Genomic DNA, 25,244 nt, shown 5'->3' on the forward strand with positions numbered 1-25,244 from the left:
AGCGATTCGGTTCTCTTTATCACCCCACTCCATTTTAATATCGCAAAATATTGTACAATGTATTGGCGCCAAAATGAGAAAACCCAGTGAGCAATCATATAAAAATGACAGATTCCAAATTCAAACGTAATATTTTGTTTATTTTTAATTGTAACAGTATTTATGGCCAGACTAAGTATATAGATACTAAACACCCAGGCAAAGAGCAAACAAACCTGTTCTACACACAATGCCCAAAGTAGGAACCGAACTATTTATACTGGTGGTAGGGACCTCTTGTGAGTCCGCACGGGTAGGTATCAACGCCCTGCCTATTTCTGCCGTGAAGCAGTAATGCGTTTCGGTTTGAAGGGCGGAGCGGTTGTAACTATACTGAGACCTTATAACTTATATCTCAAGGTGGGCGGCGGCATTTACGTTGTAGATTTCTATGGGCTCCAGTAACCACTTAACACCAGGTGGGCTGTGAGCTCTTGCACCTATATACGCCGTAAAAACCGTGACCGGTGCTTGAAGAGCCTAAAAGCACCCATAGTGGATCCGGGATCCGATAAGACATGTTTTGGGCGACGGCGGCTTTGCTCTGCTCCGTCGCCTGGGTCGGATATGTAAAAATTGTGTTATGATGACCGAATATCAGAAGGATCACGTTTCAATAGCATTTTTATTTTAAGAATGTTAGATGTAAAACATTCTTAACTGCACCATATAATAATAGATTTATAACGAAATAATACTACAAAAAATATTGCATGTGATTTAATCACGTCTGAAAACAAATTTTCATTTTCAAATTTTTGCGTTCGTACACACTCCCAATTCATTATACATACAAAAATTACAAAATATCTATTCACATGTTCACATCACTACTATCATCTTGTTTACAGGATGTTACAAATTCCACGCGCAACTATAATACTGGTCGACAAAAACGATACAAAATCGCTTAAAATATTGGAAGACAGAATCGAACGTTATTTTTAATTAGCTTTTCATATTATCCCAAAAACTTTGATTATTGGAGTGTATTGGGAGTTCTTTCGTTGGATTTTTAAATATCTAAGAACATGGCAACACTGAACATAAAGTGTCAGTGTTGCCAGTGAGTAGGGATTGGGCCGGTGCAGCCGAGAGCCTGCTAGGCCACGCCTTGCCCAGTATCATAGGTGCTGCGATGCGACTCGTCGCGAATCTAATTACAACGTTCCTAAAATATATAATTTTATTCAAATTTTACAACTAATTTAATATGTACATTTACATAGCACAAAATACTTACATTGAAATGCACGTAACAACTTCGCCGCGTTTATTTATATTGAGGTATCTAATCAATTTTACAGTACTTTTATTTTATTTAATAGCATTGTTACAATTAATTTAACCTTACTTTTATTTTGAAATGGTAACGCTTATGTATTAATTTTTTACCGGAGCGCGTGAAGCGATTGACGAATAACGATTGGATATTAAAAATATTTTCATAATAGCTTCGTGCCTACTTTTGGTAAGAAACACAAAAACATTTTTATTACACTATTCCGATTCCTTACATTTTTTTTATGTAGTTTAATCAGACTTAATATAAAAAACGATTATCAATTCGAAATTACATATTTTAATATTGAATTAAAATTTCAATTTAAACGCATTAAATTTATACCTACATACACGTATATGTACATACATCATTCATATATCAGGCATCTAATTAAAGTTTAAAAAAAAAACGTTCAAATTGGTATTTAATGGAATCACTTTTCTAATAATAAATCTTAAGAGAATTTGAATAATGAAGTAACCGATTTTCGGATCAACAAAATTCACGACCTCAAATTATGAAACGCGCACAGAAGCTGCCAATTGTTAATCAAAAACTCGAAAGAAAAGTGGCTTTGTTTAGTTACACTACTAATACTTAAACTTAATTAAAATAATGTAAAACAAAAAAAAAACTTAATATTAAATCGGCGGATAATTCATTGATAACGCGTTACTTTCGCAAGGCTAAGATTCGGTGTTGTGCTTAGTGCGAGTTTCCTAAAGTTTTCGATAGCGTAAAAGTTAACTCAAATTTCGATGCCTCCAATGAACACTACTCTAACTCAAAATTTTGAAATTTTGGTTTGCCACGCAAATCGCTTCACTATGTTAAAAGTATTACAATTAATCATTATTGATGGGGTTCGAAGCAAGAGTTAATCAGCTAGTTACACAAAAAAACCATAAATATATCTGCAATAATAAAAATTTTTACAACTTTTTTCGTTTAAACGCTCTTCCTGTAAATCTACGAATTTGGAGTTAGCGTAGTGTTTCATTGGAGGCATCGATTTGTCTGCAGTTGGAACAGCGCCCCTAGGCGCAAACATAGGTAAACTTTCCAACTGGTTAACTTCTACGCTATATAATTTTACAAACAAACGTAAGAAAACGTTCCACTGCATACAAATTTGAGTTAACTTTTACGCTATCGAGAACGTTAAAAAACTCGCACCAAGCACACTGGTGTCGCGGATCAATAAGCGAGTTGTACACTCGATTACAAAACTTGTGGCTGCTAGTTCACGTTCGGCCACGGATACTCCGAAAGATTCGTAATTAAAAAAGAAATCATTACTGTTATTAAAACTGAAGTAGTGACATGCACTAGATAGGTAATCTTGCACAAACATCTGCTGAATACAAGATAATCATCAATATTCTTTCTAATTTCTCTAGACACCTGCAGACGCACTCTATTAGGTGTCGATTGAAGTCAGTTGAGTCTTTAACACTAAACATACCATAACGGGTACCAATGACCCATTTTGAACTTTCGCATTGAAACTGCACATAATTATCTTCTTATTGCTTTTGCACATTTGACTTCATGCCTTTTTCTTACCAATTAATCTACAGTTATTATGTTTTTATTGTTTGTTTTGTTTATTTTTAGTAACACTTGTCTTATACCGTTATCTACCCGCTATGGTAGAAATAGGTACCAGAACGTGTTGGTATGATTAGTGTTAAAACTACTAATTGTTTAATTCCCATAATGAAAATTACAATTGCGCGGTAACCAATCCTACAATCGGATTTTAAAATTATACATATTCCTTAATTGGTAACATTGATGTTAGTTAATCGTTAGCAATTTAAGAAGACGCAACAGAATGTATAGTAGTTATAATACAATCAATAATGTATAAATTTAAATTGGAAAAAAAAAACAACTCAATTCTGTGAATTACAGAAATTACGTACATTAGCAAAATTTCAGAAGAAGAAATGGTGCACGTCTACGTTGAGACAACTGTTAAAGATGTTTATTGTACAGTCGACTACAAAAGTACATTGCTCGCTTAGGAACCAGTCGCATGGTCCCTACAGTCCCTACAGTGAATACGATCCATCGCGTGGCGGCTCTACTGGTACCTACACTGCCATATGTCGTATTGAGAACATATTACTCAGCCGGTAACTTTATTTATATAACATCAACTTTGACAAACATCAATCGTCGAAATTACCTATATGTTTTCTATAGAAGTGTTCGAATTCAAGGAATTTTCTTTTAATATAAATAAACGTATTTAAGTTATTTAGTAGATGGAGGATAGAAGTAAGGAGGATCATCTTGTATAGGGGACAAGCTGAAAAAGTTTCCGCCTGTAAACAGCAAGTCGTTTTTGCAAGACTCACCGAAATAACGCTAGTGTAGGAAATGAAAATGATAATGAATATGGCAGTTGTAAACAGAGTGTAGTGTGTTGAATTTAAAATTTTAATACTATTGTAACTTGTGTAGTTAAAAAAAATATACAGTATTGAAAATTTCAACTATTTATTTTTTATTATAATTTACGTAGGAAGTGTTTCTTTCCTTCGTAATTTAGTAACCTAATCTAATAGTTTAAGTGCTGTTTTTTAAATCTTTCCACTTGCTACTATGGCGCCACTTTAATTGGTTCTCTTTCAGCGGATACTTTTAAAAACACTGAGATGGTGCTCCTTACTTTAGTAGTTGAAATAGAAGATCACTCTGTTTGTCAATATTAATAACTATCATTATGCATAATAATAAACTTGTAAGTGTATTGATTGATATATGATTTAGGTGACAAATATATATTTTTGGCGTCAAATACACCATTATTTAGAATGAAACGGTAGTTCCATAAAAAGCGTAAATAAGGTTAGGCCGGGCCGGTGATTGTCAACGTCATGTTAGTTTACTTTTAATGACCTACATTATACTGTAAATAAATAGTGTTCATGGAATTTTCACAGTTCTCGCCGGTTCTTCTCAGTGGGTCGCGATTCTGATCCGGCGGTAGATTCTGCGAAGTACTGCTCTTGCTAGGGCTAGTGTTAGTAAATTCTCTCAGGTTGAGCCCGTGAGCTCACCTACCCGTCCGCAAGTAGCTAGAATAGCCCCTATAGGCGTTTAGATAGGGGAAAAATTATACTAATAATAATGGAATTAAATACTTCGAAGCAATTCTGCAGCCGACTGTACACATCACCGGGTACTAACTATACATAATATTAGCTTGATTCATTCAACAGAGGTCCGTATGTAGTTATTACCCAATAGGTAGTTAGTCGAATCTGAATTGTAAAAAATAAATGATAAATACGTGTACTGTCACAATTATATAATAATAAATGAAACTTTCTTTAAAATCATTAAATTAAAATGGAATAATTCTACGAAATAAATCGTAGACTCTAAAAAAAAACACGAGCACAGATTGTAATAATTACAATAAACAGTTTTTTTTTTCTATTTTACGACCCGAGTCGTTCTGTGATGCGACAGTTCAATGTAAACGAACGTTGTTTTTACACGGTCAAATTAAAATACGATTACTACGCGACTATTTCGTCTCCAAAATCAATGCAAATTGACATTTATGTTCAGCGCAATAAAAACCCTGTTCGATTCGTGAGGGTAGTGTTCAGTTTTTAAACTTTACGGCGGCATGCGTCCGGCGTCATGGGTCCGGCGGCATGCGTCCGGCGGCTCCTTCGAATCAGCGCCTACTTTTTTGGTATAAAATGTTGCACACGATAGGAACTGTCTCTACATAATACTCTACTAACTCCTAAACTCTATTCTTAATGCAGAGACCTGAGGAAATAATCGCTCTTCATGTATCTTCTGAATCGGGTCAAGGTTTTTACCGCGCATTAGTAAATAATATTATTGCTTACGACTAACATTTTATTCATTAAATATTATATATACAAATAAAGTCGTTCGCTCGGAACTTTCTTACAACTAGTATATACAAGATGCTTTGGCTGATAACAGGTTAGACGCGTTCATTCCTTGGCTTAGAAACAAATAGAAGACGAAAACCAAACAACTGTCCCGTTCTAGTTCAATGAATTTTAAACTGTGAAAGTAGGACGGAGGATGTTTTTATAGTTTTCGTCTTAAAACGGTTTCTGAGTAAATTGATATCTCTGCAAAAAAACCGATAATTTTGAAGGTAGACGGATAAAATCGGTAGGCGAAATTAATAAGTTTAGTTTGTCTGACTGCCATCTGAAAAATACTATTTTTTTTAATATTTGACGCTCTGTTGTGTTATTGTCTGTTCGATCTCGATTTGTTTTGAATACATTACGCGGTGAGTTCGACGAAACATTGAATATGAAAATTGGAATGATTCTTATGACATTATTAATTATGTATGCGACCCGATAACAAATGAGCCGACAAAAACATCCGGGAGAACGAGAGAGAGAGAGAGACGCTTCAGCTTTTACTCAGAAACCGAATCGGGATCCCGCTCGGGAACTTACAAATTACATATTCGTATATTGTTTGGAACAAACCTAAAAACCTAACATACGTTTTATTGTAGAACGTCCTCGTGGCTTTAGCTCGGTTTGGGAATTTCGATTTGTGACTCACAATTGTTACGTTTCACTGCTCGTATCCCGCACTACTATGGCAATACATTATAAATGCAAAAACATTAAAAATAATTTACACGCATTAATTATTAAATTTACATTTTTTTATTAAACACATAAACAAAGACAAAGGTAATGACGAGCGCCCATAAAAACGCGGCCGTCTCGATTATCGACAGATCGAAATTCCCAAACTGCATCACGAAATATTAGCTGGGGTTCGATCGCTTGTGGTTCTCCGGCGGGTCCTGGGCCTCGATCATGGGCTGGACTCGCGGCGAGACCGGCCTGAAGGTGCACTCGAGCGAGTCCGAGTCCGGGGTGCCCGGGGTGGAGGGGGTGAGTCTGTCCGCGGTGCACATCCGCTTCGAGTGCGGTGAGTCGGCGTCGTCGCAGCGCCGCTTCCCTATGAGCACAGTGGGCCGACTCACCGGACTGAAGTTCGACGCTCTGATCGCGATCGGGGACAGGCTCCGTCGAGTCGTGTACTTGCGCGTCGACGATGGCGACACCGCTGTTGAGAACCTAGAACGATTTCACAATTCCTTAACGAAAGGAACTCTTCAAAAATTAACGATTTAAGGCATAATATGCGCATTACGCGGATATGCAATCGCATTTTTTTTATTGCCCTTGTAGGCAGACGAGCATACGGCCCACCTGATGGTGAGTGGTTACCGTCGCCCATAGACTTCAGCAATGCCAGGGGCAGAGCCAAGCCGCTGCCTACTGCTTAATTGTTCCTTAGCATATTTTTTTTGCATAAATGTGTGGACGAGCTCACAGCCCACCTGGTGTTAAGTGGTTACTGGAGCCCATAGACATCTACGACATAAATGCGCCACCCACCTTGAGATATAAGTTCTAAGGTCCCAAGTATAGTTACAACGGCTGCCCCACCCTTCAAACCGAAACGCATTACTGCTTCACGGCAGAAAATAGGCAGGGTGGTGGTACCTACCCGTGCGGACTCACAAGACGTCCTTTCACTACTAATTACGCAATTTGTAATTTGTTAAGTATAGCTTTACTATTATTTACTGGTGGTAGGACTTCTTGTGAGTTCGCTCGGGTAGGTACCACCTCCTTGCCTATTTCTGCCGTGAAGCAGTAATGCATTTCGGTTTGAAGGGTGGGGAAGCCGTTTTAACTATACTTGAGACCTTAGAACTTATATCTCAAGGTGGGTGGCGCATTTACGTTGTGGATGTCTATGGGCTCCAGTAACCACTTAACACCAGGTGGGCTGTGAGCTCGTCCACCCATCTAAGCAATAAAAAAAAAATCTTTCATTAGAAAAATTGATACACACATGCGGGATTCGAATGACTTGGCTGTCTTTTCTTCTTTTTTAATCCTTAGATGGTTGGGCCTAGAGGTCCTACCACAGTCAACAATAAAATTACCTAGGTATCCTAGTAGGGGAGTTGGCTAGGCCGGCCAGCGTGAGGTCTTCACAGGATTGCCCCATCTGCATGGCGGTGTGGACCTCCCGCTCGTGCGCGACCTCACGCGTGTTGCTGACGTCAGCGCACTCTTCCGCCCGCAGCTGGTTCACGCGACCCAACCGTGGGCCCCACGCGTTTTGGGCCTGGAATTCGAATTGCTAATATTGGTTTATAAATTGTTGGATTCAAAGCGAGGTCTCTTCACGACCCTCGATTTGATCCTGAGAATTTTTTTTTTATTTTTTTTATTCTACCTATGCTGATAGCCAGCCTTGAGAGGCTATATCAGCGGAACCTTAACTAGTAGGTGAGCTCATGGGGCTCAAACCTGACGACAATGCTAACAAGAACCCTAGCAAGAGCCGTGCTTCGCAGAATCTACCACCGGATCGGAAACGCGACCCACTGAGAAGATCCGGCGAGAAACTCAGTGAGCTGTGTCTGAGGGTTAATTTACTCGTCGAGCCATTCGTCGCAAGCGACGGGTTCGACGAGAACGATGACCGGTGCTTGAGGTACCTAAAAGCGAACAAAATTAACACTTGTGTACATATTATATATAAAATTCTCGTGTCACAATGTTAGTTAACATACTCCTCTGAAACGGTTTGACCGATTTTAATAAAGTTTTTTATATGCATGTTCAGTAGGTCTGAGAATCGGCTACTATGTATTTTTTATACCCCTAAATGATAAGGGTTGTCCACCCCTAACATTTATTTTTTTATTTTTTGAACAATTTTTTTTTTGTTATTTTGAGGCATTATGTGGTTGAATGAGGTTTTGTTATTTTTATATTCCTTCATCGTTCACAGAGAAGAAATTCCCTAGAAATTTCATATATGGTAAAACAACGTTTGTCGGGTCCGCTAGTTTATTTATAATTTCTAAAGTCTGGTCTACATAAGGCGGCGTGCCGAAGCTGGTTGATACAAAGAGGTCAAACTCTTACAAGTACAGCTAAGCCCTTCGCACCGAAGCCTTGGGTGGCTTAGCAGCGAAACGGTGAGGGAACCTAGCCGTGCGACCTTACAATACACTACGACCAATGACCATAAAATATAGTTATAAGTTTAAAAGTATGTACACTATATCGTCACGTCACTATATGGTTCAAAGACACCCTATTCTCAAACTGTGCAGCCGCATAGTAATGTTCACGAGGGATCACTATTGCCAGTTGGCAATGTGTCGACACACAATCTGATCTCGTTATCACGTGGCCGATACAGTCAATGCTGGCACGAGATCGATTTAATTAACCGCTGACCCAGTATTCGCGTTGATAAATGTCTCAAATTGCGGATTCATAGTCGTTCTTTGAACGTTTTTATTAGGCTTTCGGTCTCAACGAGTCTTCCATACGTTTCTAGAAGCCATAGCCTCGTGTACTACTACAAGACTGCGACCCTAATTAGATAGGTTCACCATGGGCTGATTACTGCTGCTAAGCTTGTATTTTGTTTTTCATTAATTACCAATGAGATTATCTACGAACTTTATAAGGTTTTAAACATTTTTTGATCCAGACGATCATCTTACAAAAATGTACTTCTTTATTATTTAGGTCAAACGAACCAAACTTTGTATTTGGAGGATGTTCTGAGCCCTAATGGTGTCGATTTGAATATTAGAATGGCTGTTCGTCTAACACTGGGCTTTACCTTGCTAACCTGCCTAAAGTGGGCAGCAGTTTTGACATCTATGGGCTCTGACAATCGCTTAACACCATGAAAAAGCACGACTTGGACATCTACGATAATATAACCAAAATAAATATTTACTAAAAATTGTGCAACTTACAGCAATATTGTGAGCGACCTGAGGCGTATGCGACATAGGACTGAAACTGCCGCTACTGAAACGTCGCGTCCTCGACAGATTATTGTTCGAGAACATGCTAAAGATCGATGTGTTCCTGAAACAATAATTATACACATAATTTGACAGCGCTCCAACATGTACCTACGCTCTTTCCTAATTAAACAATGCAGGATTTAATAAATAAATTTTGAGCATAATGTTTTCGTTAACGACCAATTACAGAGGTGATATAGCAGGTTAACATCTCTACAATTACCGTTATATTCAAACATCAACGATCTCGTTATCTAGACATAATGAACTTACGGATGAACAACGGTGCGATCTGTTCGAAATATTTGTAGTCAACGTTTTAATGTAACATTTCGTTCTTTCCATTCCTAATGTTCAATGATAAAACATCGTCTTGCTCATTTAGAATTTCTCAATCAGGAGGCAGACAAACCTGCACAGCAAATAATTCGAGCAAACATTTATTTCAAAATTTTCAATATGGTCGCTATGAGACCACACGGTGTTCACTTAAATTATTGATTAATATTAAAACAAAATTTTAAAACATCTATTAAATGTCGCAAAATAAATTGCGTGGTTTTTTATTTACTTCACGACAGTACTATCTGAAACATCTGAATAATATTTTTGAATCTAGAACGGAGGGTGGAAAAAAGGTCGAAAGCTTCTGTATTTGTGAGCCAAAGTTTTAATGCCAAGTCCTGGTTATAGAAGTTTTAGAAGCACTGAGATTTAGGAAACACTGGGGCGTTCGGACGTCAGTCTACTGCGAGGAACGGACACGAAACTGGGGCAAATGCAACCCGTAGAAAAACACAGTGCACTTAGTTTGCACTCTCACCGCGTCTCACTTGGCCTCCGTCCAGTGCCCAACTGCTATTTTTCATTATTATTATTATTAATGCATAACACAATAACGATCGACTGCGAACAGCGAGATAGCGTTCGCGATCCATGAAGTCCCAGCCGTCTCCCTATGTTTTCATTTTATCCTGAAAATCTTAGTTATGTACTGTACAAACGATGTAGCAGCCCACTAAGTTTCTCACTTTCAGCTATAGCCCGTGAGGTCACCTACTGGTCTGCGCGAAGTTGCAATAGCCCCTTAGGCTACCAACGATTAAGTAGAGGAAAAAAGATGCGTAGTGTTCGATAGTCGTGAACGTTTACCGCCGGGAGCCTTTGCTTGTCGAACCCGTCGCTTGTGACGAAGGGCTCGGCGAGTAAATTAACCCACAGACACAGCCCACTGAGTTTCTCGCCGTATCTTCTCAGTGGGTCGCGTTTCCGATCCGGTGGTACATTCTGCGAAGCACGGCCCTCGCTAGGGTTTGTGTTAACAACAAAGTCAGGTGACACGCTGATATGGTCTCTCTAGCTAGACCATCAGCTTAGGTAGGAAAAAAAAAGTGGATTCCAGTACGATTCGGGCATATTGTAACACAATTCTTTTGTTTCCAACACTTTACAAACAGACTCAATTAGTTTTAAATTACCGGTTTACGTGGTATATTAGAATTGCGTGCGCATCATAAGCACGCACATTCGCTAAAAATGCATCCAACATCAATCGACGTGGTAACATCATAATTTAAATTGAGCTTTTGTGAAAGATTTTATCAAAAATAACGCTGTGAATTGAAAATTCTTAACACGACATCAAGTAAGATATTTGATTAAATTATGATATCTCCACAAGTTACTTGGAACTAACAGACCTGTATGGCGGTACACAATCAAAAGTTTCATTAAATTCATATAGAATTCCAAACAAACTTTACTCAAATCCGAAATGGACTTATCCTATAGACCGAGAAACTACGATATTATAATTTTATCTTGCGTTATATAATATTTAGGCAAACGTCTGCCAGGTTCATCGAAATGTATGCAGGTATGCGACTTCCTCGTCCAGAGTTATTGCTCCAACCTAATTTGAGACTTATGTCTGTAGGTATACGATTTAACTCAATTTACTTTGCGAACTCTACCCGTAATCCCTACCTTGAACACTGTATGAGAGGTGCGTCGCGATTCCGCATCGATACCCCATACAGATCGCACAATAGACAAGGGAGACGTCGAAACAGAAGCAAGTATACAATCAATTCGTGGCCAAAGGAATCTTTTGGTTTGTCGTGTGAAAAGGCCGCATCAATTGTCGCGTAATTGAACTTCCAAAGAGGATGTGAATGTGTACGAGTTGATAGTCGGACAGGATGCACGTGATTCCACCTCGACGCTAATATCCTGTTCAATTGGATGCTGGATGTGCGAATTCTAAGTTAACAGATACCATTGGTCATGAAATTAACTGAATAACAATTTTTTTTACGCATCTGATGGTAGAATGAAGAAGCGGCTTAAAAACGGTACCTTGAGCCATAACCATCAACTACATAAACGTTTTGAGAGCTTTGACAGCTTTTGATGTTGCGAACAGGTTGGTGTCAACTTCCAGCCTATTTCTGCCGCAAGTCATGTCAATCAAAGGTGAGACAGCGGTTCCAATTATGAATGAACTGAGACTTCAATAAGGATGGGTGCATTCACGTTGTGATGATATGAACTGTGTTAACATTAGGGGGACTGTGAGCTAGGCTAGGCTATACGGTGCTCTAAAAAAACTTTTTTCTTCCAGTTTTTTTTTTGTACCTTTTCGCTAAGGGACTATTCCAGCTACGCCGTGACGCTGATCCTAGCAAGAGCCGTGCTTCGCAGAATTTACCACCGTATTGGAATCGCGGCCCACCGAGACGAGCCGGCGAGGAACTCAGTGGGCTGTGTCTATGGGTCTGGCAGCTAAGACTTTTCAACGCCCCTAAGCCTGTTCCACTAATGCTATTTGGTGGAAACAATATTCAATTTACGTTTATTAAAAACGGATTGATTTAATTAATTTTGTATAAATACGAAACATGATACGGTAGCAAGAATTTGAACATGCAAAGACAAATTGAAACGTTTTCAAATATGTATAATCGAATGCAAAACGCATATTACAAAACAGTTAATACGATACAACGATTCAAACAAAACAAGATGCCGTTACGTTTCATAGCGAATAACAATAGCATTCGAACACAATATCAATTTCAATTACTGTTATGACTACGGGCAATTAAATGCGAACAGTGAACTGAAGAATATTGAATTTCTTTTCCTACTTAAAAAAAAAAAAAAGCAAGTTCATTTTTTGAGTTTCCGATGTATCGACATCTTTAGTATCCACCATATCGCCTATTTTTACCGAGAGCGAGTATGCGTTCCGATCTTAATCTGTGAACACAATAGACATCGATCTGGTGTCTCACGCAGCAGCTTTTATTTTATGATGTTTCACCCATAGTGTGACTATTTCATTAAACATTATTTTTGCGCGTGTTATTATTGCTTACGAAGCAGTGTAAAAGTAAATTCAAACCTCATTATCTCCATACTAACTATGATAAGCTTAGGCCACTTTTGCGCTGACGGTCTCAATTAACCTTTTGCATATCGAGAGGTGAAAGGTTATTTGGTTTTAGCGACATTTTTGCAACTGTTACAGGAGAGCCATTGAAAGTTTTTTTTTATGGCTTAGATGGGTAGACGAGCTCACAGCCCACCTGGTGTTAAGTGGTTACTGGAGCCCATAGAAATCTACAACGTAAATGCCGCCGCCCACCTTGAGATATAAGTTATAAGGTCTCAGTATAGTTACAACTGCCCCGCCCTTCAAACCGAAACGCATTACTGCTTCACGGCAGAAATTGGCAGGGTGGTGGTACCTACCCGCGCAGACTCACAAAAGGTCCTACCACCAGTTAGAAAGTTTAAAATTCGGAAAAATATCGTTAAAACAAAACTTCTTCAGTTATTTGAACGGAGTAAACTTAATTAAAATTCAATTAGAAACATCGAATTGTTTAATTTTATGTCGCATATTAAGCGAAATGTCGCTTAAACCAAACAGCCTTTCACCCCTCGATATTATTATCAGATGATCGTATGACCTCTGATATTATAATTTAATTAATCGGATTCAACGGCTCATACCAAGCGGGAACAATACATTCTAGTTATGGCCTTTCGAGTTTTACGTCAGCTTACTTATTCTATAAACTTGAACAAACCATGTAAAGATGCACAAATAGGTTGTTAAGAAATTTGTCTAAGCAGGGAAAAGAATGCGGAGGTGAGCGTAATGCATATTGATAGGGGCTCCTTAAACCTACACTAGAGTCGCAAATCCACTGGCATTCTCCAAATTCCTCTCATTCCTCATCCGCACGCTGAAGAATTGCTCAGACATCCGTTACATTACAGACCTTAAATACCAACAATGCTATTGAATCTTCTCATTAAATCCACTTAAATGCTGCACACGCTACATAACAAAACATGTTATTCATGTTATGTTTTGACTACACGCGTTATCAACAAATGCATTCAGTTAATTGGCTCAAAAATATTTTATTTATTCATTAACGTCACCATCTGCAATCAGAATATTGTATGTGATAATGATGATAAATATCTCGATCGAGATTCTAAGTGGAACATTGCGCGCGATTTTATATTTTATCTCAGTTTTAATGACTAGCCATGTCTGATTGGTGGTACTGGGCTTTTTTATATACATATTTTCAATCAAGTTATAGCTCTGATGATATATACTTGATTAAAGTTTTTTTTTTATTGCCCTTACAGGCAGACGAGTATACGGCCCACCTGATAGTGAGTGGATATCGTCGCCCATTGAAGGTCAGCAATGCCAGGGGCACAGCCAAGCCGCTGCCTACAGTTTAATACTCTCCACAGGCCTCGCTTGAAGGAAATGTCATAGCGCTCGGCAAACACCGTGGAGGGGAGTTCATTCCAAAGCCGGATGGTACGTGGCAAAAAAGATCTCTGGAAGCGCACTGTAGATGAACTCGGTGGATCCAGGTAGTATGGATGAACTCTACTCCGGTGGCGGGCGGTGTGATAGTAAAAACTAGATGATGAGATCATCTCAAACAATTCCTCAGAGCACCACACATGGAACATACAGAATGTTTTAAGTCTTAAAGTAAATTATCTAGGGTTAGGTCTAGGCCAAAAATGATATGCCTAAGATTGGTAGCATACGCAATATGAAACTGACTAGTTCACATTTAATTTTCTCCACATTATTTTAAGGGGTAGAAATTTGCACATGATCAACTACCAGGTTTACTAACATATGCCTGTGAAGAATATTTAAATTCATTCGAAATTATTAAAACTCCTTTTACTGTTTAATCTCTCTCATAATATGTACTTTCATTTCACTATTTCCGACATTGCAAATACTTTACAGTTTTCATGGCCAGTGATGACTAAGATATTATAATACATCAAGATTTGAATATTTTGCTACTGATTAGTTTTTTATAAAATCATTCTATTTATATGTCCGTTTCATTTCAGTAAGTAAAAATTACAGATAGAATAAACTAAGCAGATTTAAACAGTAGCTGGAGGTCTGGCTTTCATTTGACTAGGGCATTGATCTTTACGATGAGAGGATTCCAGGTGTTTGATAAACACCAACCATCTTCTCTATTAAAGCTAGGGTGTTCTTTTATCTCAAAAGTGTCACGCGTCATAAGTGGAAATAACTTGTTTTTTTATTAAATATTGGGTTTTGGTAAAACTTATATGATTCATTAGTATCAGGATCATGTTGAAAAACTATAGAACTATACACCTATAAAATTGTTCTTGACATCTGCAATTCTTTGGATACATAGCTAACTTAGTAAATCTGGTGATAGCTTCCAAATGCTTATGGTCACTATAAAAATAATAGGCAAGAAGCAGAGATGACTCGGTCCAATTTGCTTTATGGTAGCTAAGACAGTATGTGATATTGTATGTCAGAACAGATGAAAGAATATCAGAGAAGCTGTTGGTTGAAGTTACATCACATAATCTAGCAATCGAGACTGATGCAAAGAGTATGCAAACAAATAAATGAATACAGATTTCAGGGAGCTTTCCCACAAAAAATTGTAATCATATTGTCTTTTAAAAATGGCAATTGGAAACCTGTCCTGACATAAAATATTAAATAAAAAATATTGCTTCAGGTTAGAAATAGTCAATTTGACCAATTTGTAATCTCAGATTTATTAATAATAGCTTTTATTTATAACTAAACAGTATAAGAAGTTTTCATTACATATGCAACCAAGAATACAATTTGATGTATGCTCACAATGCGCCATAGCACTAGCAAAAATATCAAATGACTATGCATGTAAGTTATGAAATTTAGCTTAGCATATTAACATTATTTTATGGTGAAGTTCATTACTTTTCAGGTTTGCCTTCCAGAAATTATCCTATTTCAGGAAATGTTTGTGAAAATGATAGGACTTTTTATTAATTAGGACAAGTCAAATGTTATAATTAGGATACTCCTAGTTAGAATACCACAAAATACAGAGCTGGTACAAGCAACAGACTTGTAGTAAGTATAGAGATTCATAAACAATAAAAATAATCATCTTTTTAATCAATATGAAAATGTTCTGCATATGCAATTTATCTATTAGTTTTTGTTTTTTTTTAATAATGATAATAAATAATGGTTTTTTTTTTGTGACAAGATTAATTTAGTTAGTGATGTTTCTTTTTTAAAATATAATATAGTTAGGCAGCTTTTATTCAGCAAGCGATGTTTGTAAGTTGAGGAGGATGATGGTGAGATGGACACATGAGCTTCTTCATTTTCTATATGGACAGGTGAGCTCATGTCCTACCCAATATTAGTTGTTTATGTAGCCCATTATTACCACAATGTGATAGCTACCACCATCCATATTGCACACTACTGCTAGTAGACATAGGTTGCTGATTGCAATGTAATGGTTTAAATACTCTGAGAAAATCAGTGAATTGACACCATAATATAAATGCCCTAATCCAAGTTTCAAGATGAAACCTGAGGTATAACCAATACCCTGCCCTCTTAAGCAAAAGTGTTTTCTGTTGATTGATGAAGTGTGATTTTAGTTGCAATGAGATTCTTTATAATTTGTATTTTGAATATATTTTTCTAAATAATCTTCTATATTACTACAAATATAGATATTAAGTTAATTTTTCTATGTTGAATGTATCTTTACAAATATTAACTGTATATGCATACCATGTAAGCTGTTATGGTAATAGTGTGTAGCCATAATGTGCTAAAGAGAACCAAAAATAAAATATGTACTATTCGGTTTCAAAAAAAACTGGTTTTCATATAATGCAGTGTGGCAATAGAAATGTAATGCATATTATTGGTTTTCGAAGTAACTCAACTGTAAACCCATTTTTTTTAAAGCAATACTTCCAACAGTTTAAGCTTTGTTATTTAATCAATTTTCAATTAACAAATTACTTCTAATAACTACTAAATACTTGCTTTCTCAACAAATCGGTCAAAATACATTTTATGAAAAAGAAAACATACTGTAAAGCCACTAACACAGCGTCTAACACATCGTAACACTCGACTGGAACTGTCTCACAGCTGTCATGCTTAATCAAAACATTATATGCCAAATTGATTGCAAAGATCGATATATAATACACAAACACGGCTAAATACGGGTACAGCACCCACTGACGACCTGAGCAGCTGTCAAAAATAGGCAGGCAGCATAGCAACAACCATAATGTAGAACCACAGAGGCGTGTGCATCAATGTGTACTTTACCTGGGTGTCGTGTTGGTCGTGAGCGACGTGGCCGCTGTGGAGGCCGCCTCATTGATCAGAGGTGCGCTGCTGCACCTTTTCAATATGTTAGGAGCGTCCACATCCATTATCTTACAGCCACCATTCGTGCACTGACGTACTATGTAGCTATGTGCATCGGATCGCCGATATGATTCGTTCTATAGTTTATATAACACTGCAAGTGCACTTGCCGACGTTTTAAAGATTATCGGACTTTAAGGTTAAAGCTACCTATACATTATTTATTACAGGTAAATCAAAAGATATTCTAAATAAAAACGAAAATACGCTAATACTTGAGAAGCTAAAAAAGTGGCTCAAAGCTGACCTGTCAAACCGCCGAAATAAGGCAGCGTTCTGATAGTTGCAAATGTTGTCAAAACATTGATTTTAGAGGATATTGTGTCCACTTACTTCTAAGAAATATTCATTGATAAGATTTAATTTCCATTTATTTTGAAATCAAATCAAAAATCTAGTAAAAATACGAGTGTTATACAATGCAAGTATTTCTCGATCACACTATTAACAAAGGGAATAAATTGATGCAAACTATTTTGAACGCGTTTTACGTCAAAAATCTTTAAATTTAGTTACGGTTATTAGTTTATCGACTATTCAGCACACTAATGGTTTATTTTTATTTTTTTTATTGCTTATATGGGTTGACGAGCTCACGGCCCAACTGGTGTTGAGTGGTTACCGGAGCCCTTAGACATCTACAATGTAAATGCTGCCACCCACCTTGAGACATGAGTTCTATGGCCTCATTTGTAACAGTACAACGGCTGCCCCACCCTTCAAGCCGAAACGCATTACTGCTTCACGGCAGAAATAGGCAGGGTGGTGATACCTACCCGTGCGGACTCACAAGACGTCCTATCACCAGTAATTACGCAAATTGTAATTTGTTAAGTACGTATTTCATTAGAAAAATTTATACCCGCCTGTGGGATTCGAACACAGGTACATCGCTAGATACGAATGCACCGGACGTCTTATCCCTTAGGCCACGACGACTTCACACTGGCTGGTTGGCTTGTGGTAGTCCTCAGTTATATAATATGAATTACCCAAATGGGTTGTACATAGCATCAGTGTTAATCAGATCCCAAATCGTCAATTAACTGGTTGCTTGATTAGTTGAAATCCTAGTTAGTAATCCTCAGTGGTGAATTTACACTAGAGACAGGCGGGACAAGTGCCCAGGGCGGCAAAATTTTGAAAGTAATATTTATTTTTTTAGATCTATCAAGATTGCTATTATTTCTATTAATTAATAATTATCTGTTTAAATGATAATTCAACAAATTCAATTCATCCAATAGTTGTGAATTATAACTTTGGCACTTTTGGTAAAAATCAATAATTAAAATGATTTAATCAATTTGTTTCCTTGGACATTTAAAATAATAATCGATTTTTTCCATTTTCTGGAATTAAAGAAATTTAATTAGCTTTTTTTATGTAATATAATTATGAGTCACCCTTAGTGCAAAATTTATAATTGAGAAAAAAAAACAAATACTCATTTATGTTTTTGGCATATATAACATATGATATAGTTTCTGCAATAAATCAGTTATTTTAATTTTGAAAAATAAAATATATTAACTATAAGTTTAGGTAAAATTCCAGTATTGGGGGGATTTTTTTCCGGTGCCCAGGAGCGGCATTAAGTTTAAATCCGGCCCTGGTAATCCTGGTAGCTGTCCAACATGAGGTAGTTACTGCTCTAAGAAATTTGTTAAGATGGCCCCGTTTTTATCATATCGTTTTTACCATTGCATCACCGACAATCGAAAAAAATTCATACGCATTACTTAGAACAACTGGGGAGAGTGATTTGTGCTTTCATAAGCATGTGTACTTTTTTCAACTAGGTTTGCGGAGATTACTCAGCGGTTAACAGCGAACTGGCTGTTTCCCTGGCATTGCTGACATCCGTGACCGACAATCACTACTCACCATCAGTCGTGTGTTTGTTTGCCTACAAAAGCAATAAGAAAACAAAACTGTGAATGAAATTCTTTGCAATTATAGAACTGTGTCTGAAATAAAATTTATTAACATTGTTTACATTGTTTTATTAAAACTGGCATGAACTATCGAGTCTTTACATAAGGCCCATTGAAATTTCAATAAACTTCTAATACGTTGTTGAGAGGATTAGAATTCGTATTAATTAATTCGATTACATTTCAGTCTATTCCTTAATTCATATTAACTCGCTTTTCGTGTGTTGAAAGTGTATGAGCTATGGTCCTTTTGCCAGCCCAATAAGACAAGTTAAAAATGAAATCCTTTATCTTGACATGTGACAAACTCAAGAAAAAAATATTTGTTTACCTACCTGTAAAGTACAACCCATTTAACTAATGGTATCATAATATTATAATTACCTACATATTATAGACACATTTATTATGTTTTGAGACATTAAAAAAGAGAAAATTAGCAGGACATGTATCTTAAAAGAAGGTGTTGTAGATAATTATTAAAGTCAATAAGTAAAATCAAATAGTTTTTATTTCAAACATCTGGAATGATTTCAGTTCAACAGTGAAGTACTTCGCAGCCGCAATAATAGGATGTTTACTATATAGCGAATGGTTAATATATCCGATGCAGGCTTGGTATTGGAGAACCCTGGAGTGCGTCGAATACGACTCATCTTGCATCAAGATACTGTTCGTAGCAGATCCTCAGATACAGGGCGACATAGCGGTGCCGGCACCTTTTAGCTATCCAATTAATTGGGATAGTGACCGGTAAGTCATCACTGTAATCCTAAGATCTCAGGTCTACTATTAAATATTCAATAAATATTGTAATACTTATTATGTTGATTCTTTGCTACACCTATGTGTGCTTAATACAACTATCGCGTCTACTATTTGAGTCCGCGCGGGTGGGTACCACCACCCCGCCTATTTCTGCCGTGAAGCAGTAGTGCGTTTCGGTTTGAAGGGTGGGGCAGCTGTTGTACTGTAAGAACTCAGAACTCATATCTCAAGGTAGGTGACGGCATTTTTTATCACAGTTTACATCCCATACATTCTTCTGCATTATGTTAAATATGTCAAGAAGTAATATTCTTGGTTGTCCTATTGCTATATACTTGCTAAGCGAGTATATCTAAGGACCAGTGATGTTCTTTTTTTTTCAATAAGAGCATTAAACAATTGGGTCCACCACCACTACAATTCACAATAAAAAAACAAATACAATCATATATTTGAGCTTAATTTTCTTTTTCTTTTAACTAAGGCTTTTTGTTTTCAGTTACCTTAAGTCAACATTTAGAGTTGTTATACAGCGCTTCAGGCCAGATGTTATTGTGTACATGGGTGACCTCATGGATGAGGGTTCCATTTCCACCTTGAAACAATACCATAGCTATGTAAAAAGACTGTCTGATATATTTGAAGTTGATTATCCTATAGTGGTGAGATTTATTGAAATATAACTTAAATATAAAATATATAGCAATATCTTTGTCAACATAATACTTTTTGTGTTACTAAAGATCAGTACACAGGCCAACTCTTAAATAGTTCTGCAACTCATAGAAATAGCCATCTTAAATTGTATTGTATAATTACTGTACCTCCCATTAAACCTATTAGCGGTAGGCAGCAGCTTGGCTCTGCCCCTGGCATTGCTGAAGTCCATGGGCGACGGTAACCACTCACTCACTCACTCATCAGGTGGGCCGTATGCTCGTCTGCCTACAAGGGCAATAAATATTTTTTTAACTGGTTTGAAGCAGAAATATGCAGATTACTTCTACCACTCTGAGCTCATAATAAAACACTACTAATAAACTAACTTCACATACACTTATATTTCATCTTGTTTCAGCAAATTTGGATACCAGGTGATAATGATATAGGTGGTGAGAATGAACCGATTAAGAAAGATAAAATTGAAGAGTTCAACAAAGTCTACCAACAACCAGAAACGGTGACATTCCGGAATATAACATTTTACAAAGCTAATGGTATAACGAACAGTTTCCCAAAGAAACTTAAGGGGAATGGCAATGAATACAGGATTGTGGTCTCACATTATCCTATTACATACAGACATGCTTTTGGTCATGAAGTAAGTAGTAGTACTGTGGTTTTTTCTATTACCAGGAATGAAAATTTATTTGAATGTATTCACTTTGAGTCTATGCTTGATTTTTTTATCGATACTAATATAGCAATGGGTGTCATGAAAGTTCAATTCAGTGATTAGTGTCACTAGCTAACATCAAAGGCTGTATCCTCAATTTTCACTTCAGACAAACAGATTTGTTTCACCTGTGTCTGGGTGTTCTATAGCTATTAATCTATATACAATATATTTAACATATTATTACAATTTAACATATTTAGTTAATATTAAAATTTTTGGATTCTATAAAATCCCCAGTATTTTCCATCATCGCTGGACCTTGTGCTAATTCCGCTAGGCCGTCGTTGTGGCCTAAAGGATAAGATGTTCGGTGCACTAATATCTTGTGATGCACTAGTGTTTGGAAATACCAAATGTTCATGATTGACTTCCACAATGAATCAAACCCGCAAAATTATAATTTCCGTAATTACTGATGATAGGACGTCTTGCGAGTCCGTAGGGGTAAGTACCACCACCCTGCCTATTTCTGCCGTGAAGCAGTAATGCGTTTCGGTTTAAAGGGCGGGGCAGCCATTGTACTGTAAGAACTCAGAACTCATATCTCAAGGTAGGTGGCGGCATTTACGTTTTAGTTGTCTATGGGCTCCGGTAACCACTTAATATCAGGTGGGCCGTGAGCTCGTCCAACAACCCAAGCAATAAAATAAGGTTGGTGGTGGCATCCATGTTGTGCTATCTATGGGCTTAGGGAGCACTTATGATCAAGTAGGCTGTAAGATCGTGCAGCCACCTAGTGCAATTTATAAGAAACTACTGATGGCTGTCCAGACACTATCAATCAAATCAAAAATCAAGAAAATTCACTCCAATTGTATTGAAACTTATAATTGCTTCTATAAATTTGTACAGGGCTACCTCTTTACAGTTTCGATTTCATATTCCAGGTGAATAATGAAATAAAACCAGATATATACTTCTGCGCTCACGAGCACGAGGCAAAATATATCAGACAGAGTCGAAAACTGACCAATCGAGACTCACACATGCTAACCTCAGAGAGCGCCGTCCTGAACGTGTCAACCAAAGACGATCATTTGTATGAAATTTACGTTCCTACGTGTTCATATAGGATGGGCACAGATCAAATTGGTTATGGTGCTGCCATACTTGGTAATTACTTTTTTTAAATGGTTCAATATGTAATATTTAAAATAACGACATGACAGGGTTGCCATCTTAAAGTACGTACCATCCGGCTATGGAATGAGCTCCCCTCCACGGTGTTTCCCGAGCGCTATGACATGTCCTTCTTCAAACGAGGCTTGTGGAGAGAGTACTAACCGGTAGGCAGCGTCTTGGCTCTGCCCCTGGCATTGCTGAAGTCCATGGGCGACGGTAACCACTCACCATCAGGTGGGCCGTATGCTCGTCTGCCTACAAGGGCAAAACAAATAATAATCTTAAAGTTTAAATGTTATTGCCTAATTTTTTTATTAGATCTTATTAATATACCTGGTATTTTGAAACAATGTAAGAATTGTATATGTCACTGAATTCTTCACGAGGTTCTGTGACATACATATAGAAGAATTAAATATTTCTCTTCTTCAACCCGTGTCCACCCAATGCTGAGTGTAGGTCTCTTCGAATGCACCCCATTCTCTTCTCTCTTCCTTTCAACGCGTAAAAATGTTTCACCTTTTACGTGTGCACATATTAAATAGATATCTTGATCGTCTTTTCAGAGAACAACAATCAGAACTTGCGTTACACAGTCTTCTGGTCGTCGCGAAGGTTTCCCTACTTATTCATTTATTTAGTAGCCTTCATCATACTGCAGATCTACTTTGTAATATACTGCGCGGCTTGGGTCAGTTACAGGAAGCCAACGATGAACTGGGCCACTGATAAAGTGCCATTATTGGACAGAGTATAATAACAAAACCGTTGAATACTGATTACCTACTTATAGAATTGGAATTTTCATTAGTTTACTCTGAGCAAGCTTTAAGCAAGGTTACTCATTGATTTGAGCTTTAATGGAATTAATTAACTTTTGTTTAAATTATATTGTTGTGTTTAATGATAACTCTATATATAGTCACGTTATTTTCCGTTGTCTATAGTTAATTTATCTTTATTCGGTGTTATTCTCGAGAATTTAATCCATACGCAAGTATGAAATACGATGGAGTGCCAAGGTCATGTGATAGATTATAAAGAAAAGAGACTTCAACGGAAATCCTTTACTATATTTCATAAGATTCCTCACTGTTGAGAGATTTTGCGTTGATCGGCATATTCAAATATGTCGCAATATTGTCAGATCCAATGAGCGGTTGAGCTGAAACTTACACCTACCATTACTAACCTGTCTTAGATTTCTACCCAATACCATTTCATATTAAACAGCAGGTAGATTTCTATTTAAACTCGAAACCCGTCATGAAATCAACATGAGTAGTAGGTATTGAACAATTTTTATATAATATGCGGGTAGGTAACGAAAATGTAAGCTTTGGCATGACACTTTTTTTTTATTGCCGCATAGGTAGACGAGCATACGGCCTACCTGATGGTGAGTGGTTACCGTCGCCCATGGACTTCAGTAATGCCAGCGACAGAGCCAAGCCGCTACCTACCACCATTAAACAAGTAGATTTTTTTTACTAACAATAGTCATGATATTGACTTTGGTAAGTTGTTTAAAATACGTAATGATGACAAAAAACGTAAAGTAACTATCGCAAATAAATATATTGAGTTGCAACGAAAATAAATATGTTTAAGAAATTTAAGACTAAAGAACTTGCCAGCTGTTATTTCCTTTCAGAGTTTTACAAAATGTTTGTGTAAAAATAACTTATAATAATGTAAATATTTTTTGTTATAGTAATCGGCAAACTTCTTGAGCAAATGACCTTGACTGCGCAGAACCGAATTTTAGATCACTTTGGTGGTGAGGGTGAGGCGCGACGGCAGGGGAAATCGTATCGAGCGCGTTATTGGTAGATCAGTCGAACCTTGCGTCCCGCACCGCGCCCTCATTCCGCTTGCTCCCAAAAGTACGCTTGCGTACAGTGGAAAGTCTATCGTTATTAATCGTTAAGTTATTTGTTATAATTGCTTGTGGACTTTGTTGCCATTGCTATTTGTTGAGTGTTTGTTGATTTTTTATAAAACATACACTATGCCGTGACAAACTGGTGTAGTACTTAAAAGAAAGGGTAGAAAATTTGTGTACGACGTATATTGCTTCTTTATAAAACAGGGGAAGAATGATATGGAAAAATTAAAACAGACTTCGGAAGCAACAAAAACATCAGTGAGTACTGTTAGGTGCATTATTAACGAAGCTAAAGGCTCTGGCTTGCTCGCCGTGTTTCGGACTCCGGGTAAGAAAAGATCAGGGAAGAAGAAAGTTACCGGAATGGATAGTTTCGTTCAATCTGTAATAAAAAGATGTAATCATAATAACTACATAACAAGCAGCGAAACTCCGTACCGTAGAAAGGCTTCGAAAAATTTAAAGAAGATATAAATTTTAATGGCTCGGAATGAAGCTTACGACGAATAATGAAAGAGCTAGGCTTCAGATGGAAAAAAAGAACAGAAAATAATCGGAAGCTGGTAAATGAAAAAAGTAACATTCGATTACTACGAATCGAATACATTCAAAAAATAATTAATTATAGACAAAAAAGTAGACCGAACCGACCGAGTTGTAAACTACACCGATGATCCCTATGTCGACTCATCACGATGATAGCAACTCGGGTGATGAAAACAGTGATGATGATGGTCAAGATTATGATAACGAAAAAAAAATTACAAATACCAGCTTCGCTTCAACTGAACCAAGACCTGGCAACAGCTCTAGTTTTTACTTAATAGAAGGAATATCTATTTTACCCCAAGATTAAATTATTACAATTATTAACCTATATGTTTTGTTGATGTTCTAATAAATATATAAATAAATACATATGTTGATTTTAATAATTTAATAGCATTATGACGCAGAGTAAGTAATGTTTTTGCACGTGAGTGTACCATGCGCAAACTTACCCCCACTACGTCAACAAATGCTCAAGAAGTTTGCCGGTTATTATACCCGAATTTATTTATCTACCTTTTGATAAATATTAATATTTTATTTTTATAAAGTGGAGAAAAAA

At 37.1% G+C, this 25,244-nt stretch overlaps 2 protein-coding genes across 7 annotated transcripts; one reads left to right on the forward strand and one right to left on the reverse strand.

Annotated features, from left to right (window-relative positions):
• Positions 1–744: 744 nt before the first annotated feature.
• Positions 745–17,498, reverse strand: LOC114253296 (uncharacterized). Of its 5 annotated transcripts, none has more exons than XM_089727196.1 (5): positions 16,918–17,302; positions 9,495–9,633; positions 9,168–9,282; positions 7,323–7,522; positions 745–6,441 (listed from the first exon to the last, which is right to left on the reverse strand). In XM_089727196.1, exons 3-5 carry the CDS (start codon positions 9,261–9,263, stop codon positions 6,126–6,128), a joined length of 612 nt encoding a protein of 203 aa, XP_089583322.1. In that variant the 5' UTR covers positions 9,264–9,282; positions 9,495–9,633; positions 16,918–17,302; the 3' UTR covers positions 745–6,125. The 5 variants fall into 5 exon arrangements, with proteins under 5 accessions (XP_089583322.1, XP_089583324.1, XP_089583323.1 ...); XM_089727198.1 differs by having other exon boundaries at positions 7,323–7,507; positions 16,918–17,299; XM_089727197.1 differs by lacking the exon at positions 16,918–17,302 and adding an exon at positions 16,672–16,844.
• A 1,752-nt stretch (positions 17,499–19,250) lies between these two features.
• Positions 19,251–24,591, forward strand: Mppe (Metallophosphoesterase). Of its 2 annotated transcripts, none has more exons than XM_028188247.2 (6): positions 19,251–19,419; positions 19,494–19,709; positions 20,224–20,386; positions 20,803–21,045; positions 22,011–22,236; positions 22,812–24,591. In XM_028188247.2, exons 1-6 carry the CDS (start codon positions 19,403–19,405, stop codon positions 23,000–23,002), a joined length of 1,056 nt encoding a protein of 351 aa, XP_028044048.2. In that variant the 5' UTR covers positions 19,251–19,402; the 3' UTR covers positions 23,003–24,591. The 2 variants fall into 2 exon arrangements, with proteins under 2 accessions (XP_028044048.2, XP_089583283.1); XM_089727157.1 differs by having other exon boundaries at positions 19,282–19,419; positions 19,502–19,709.
• Positions 24,592–25,244: the final 653 nt, after the last annotated feature.

This window comes from Bombyx mandarina, chromosome 04 (genome assembly GCF_030267445.1).
Source record: "Bombyx mandarina strain Sakado chromosome 04, ASM3026744v2".
Taxonomy (NCBI): Eukaryota; Metazoa; Arthropoda; class Insecta; order Lepidoptera; family Bombycidae; genus Bombyx; species Bombyx mandarina.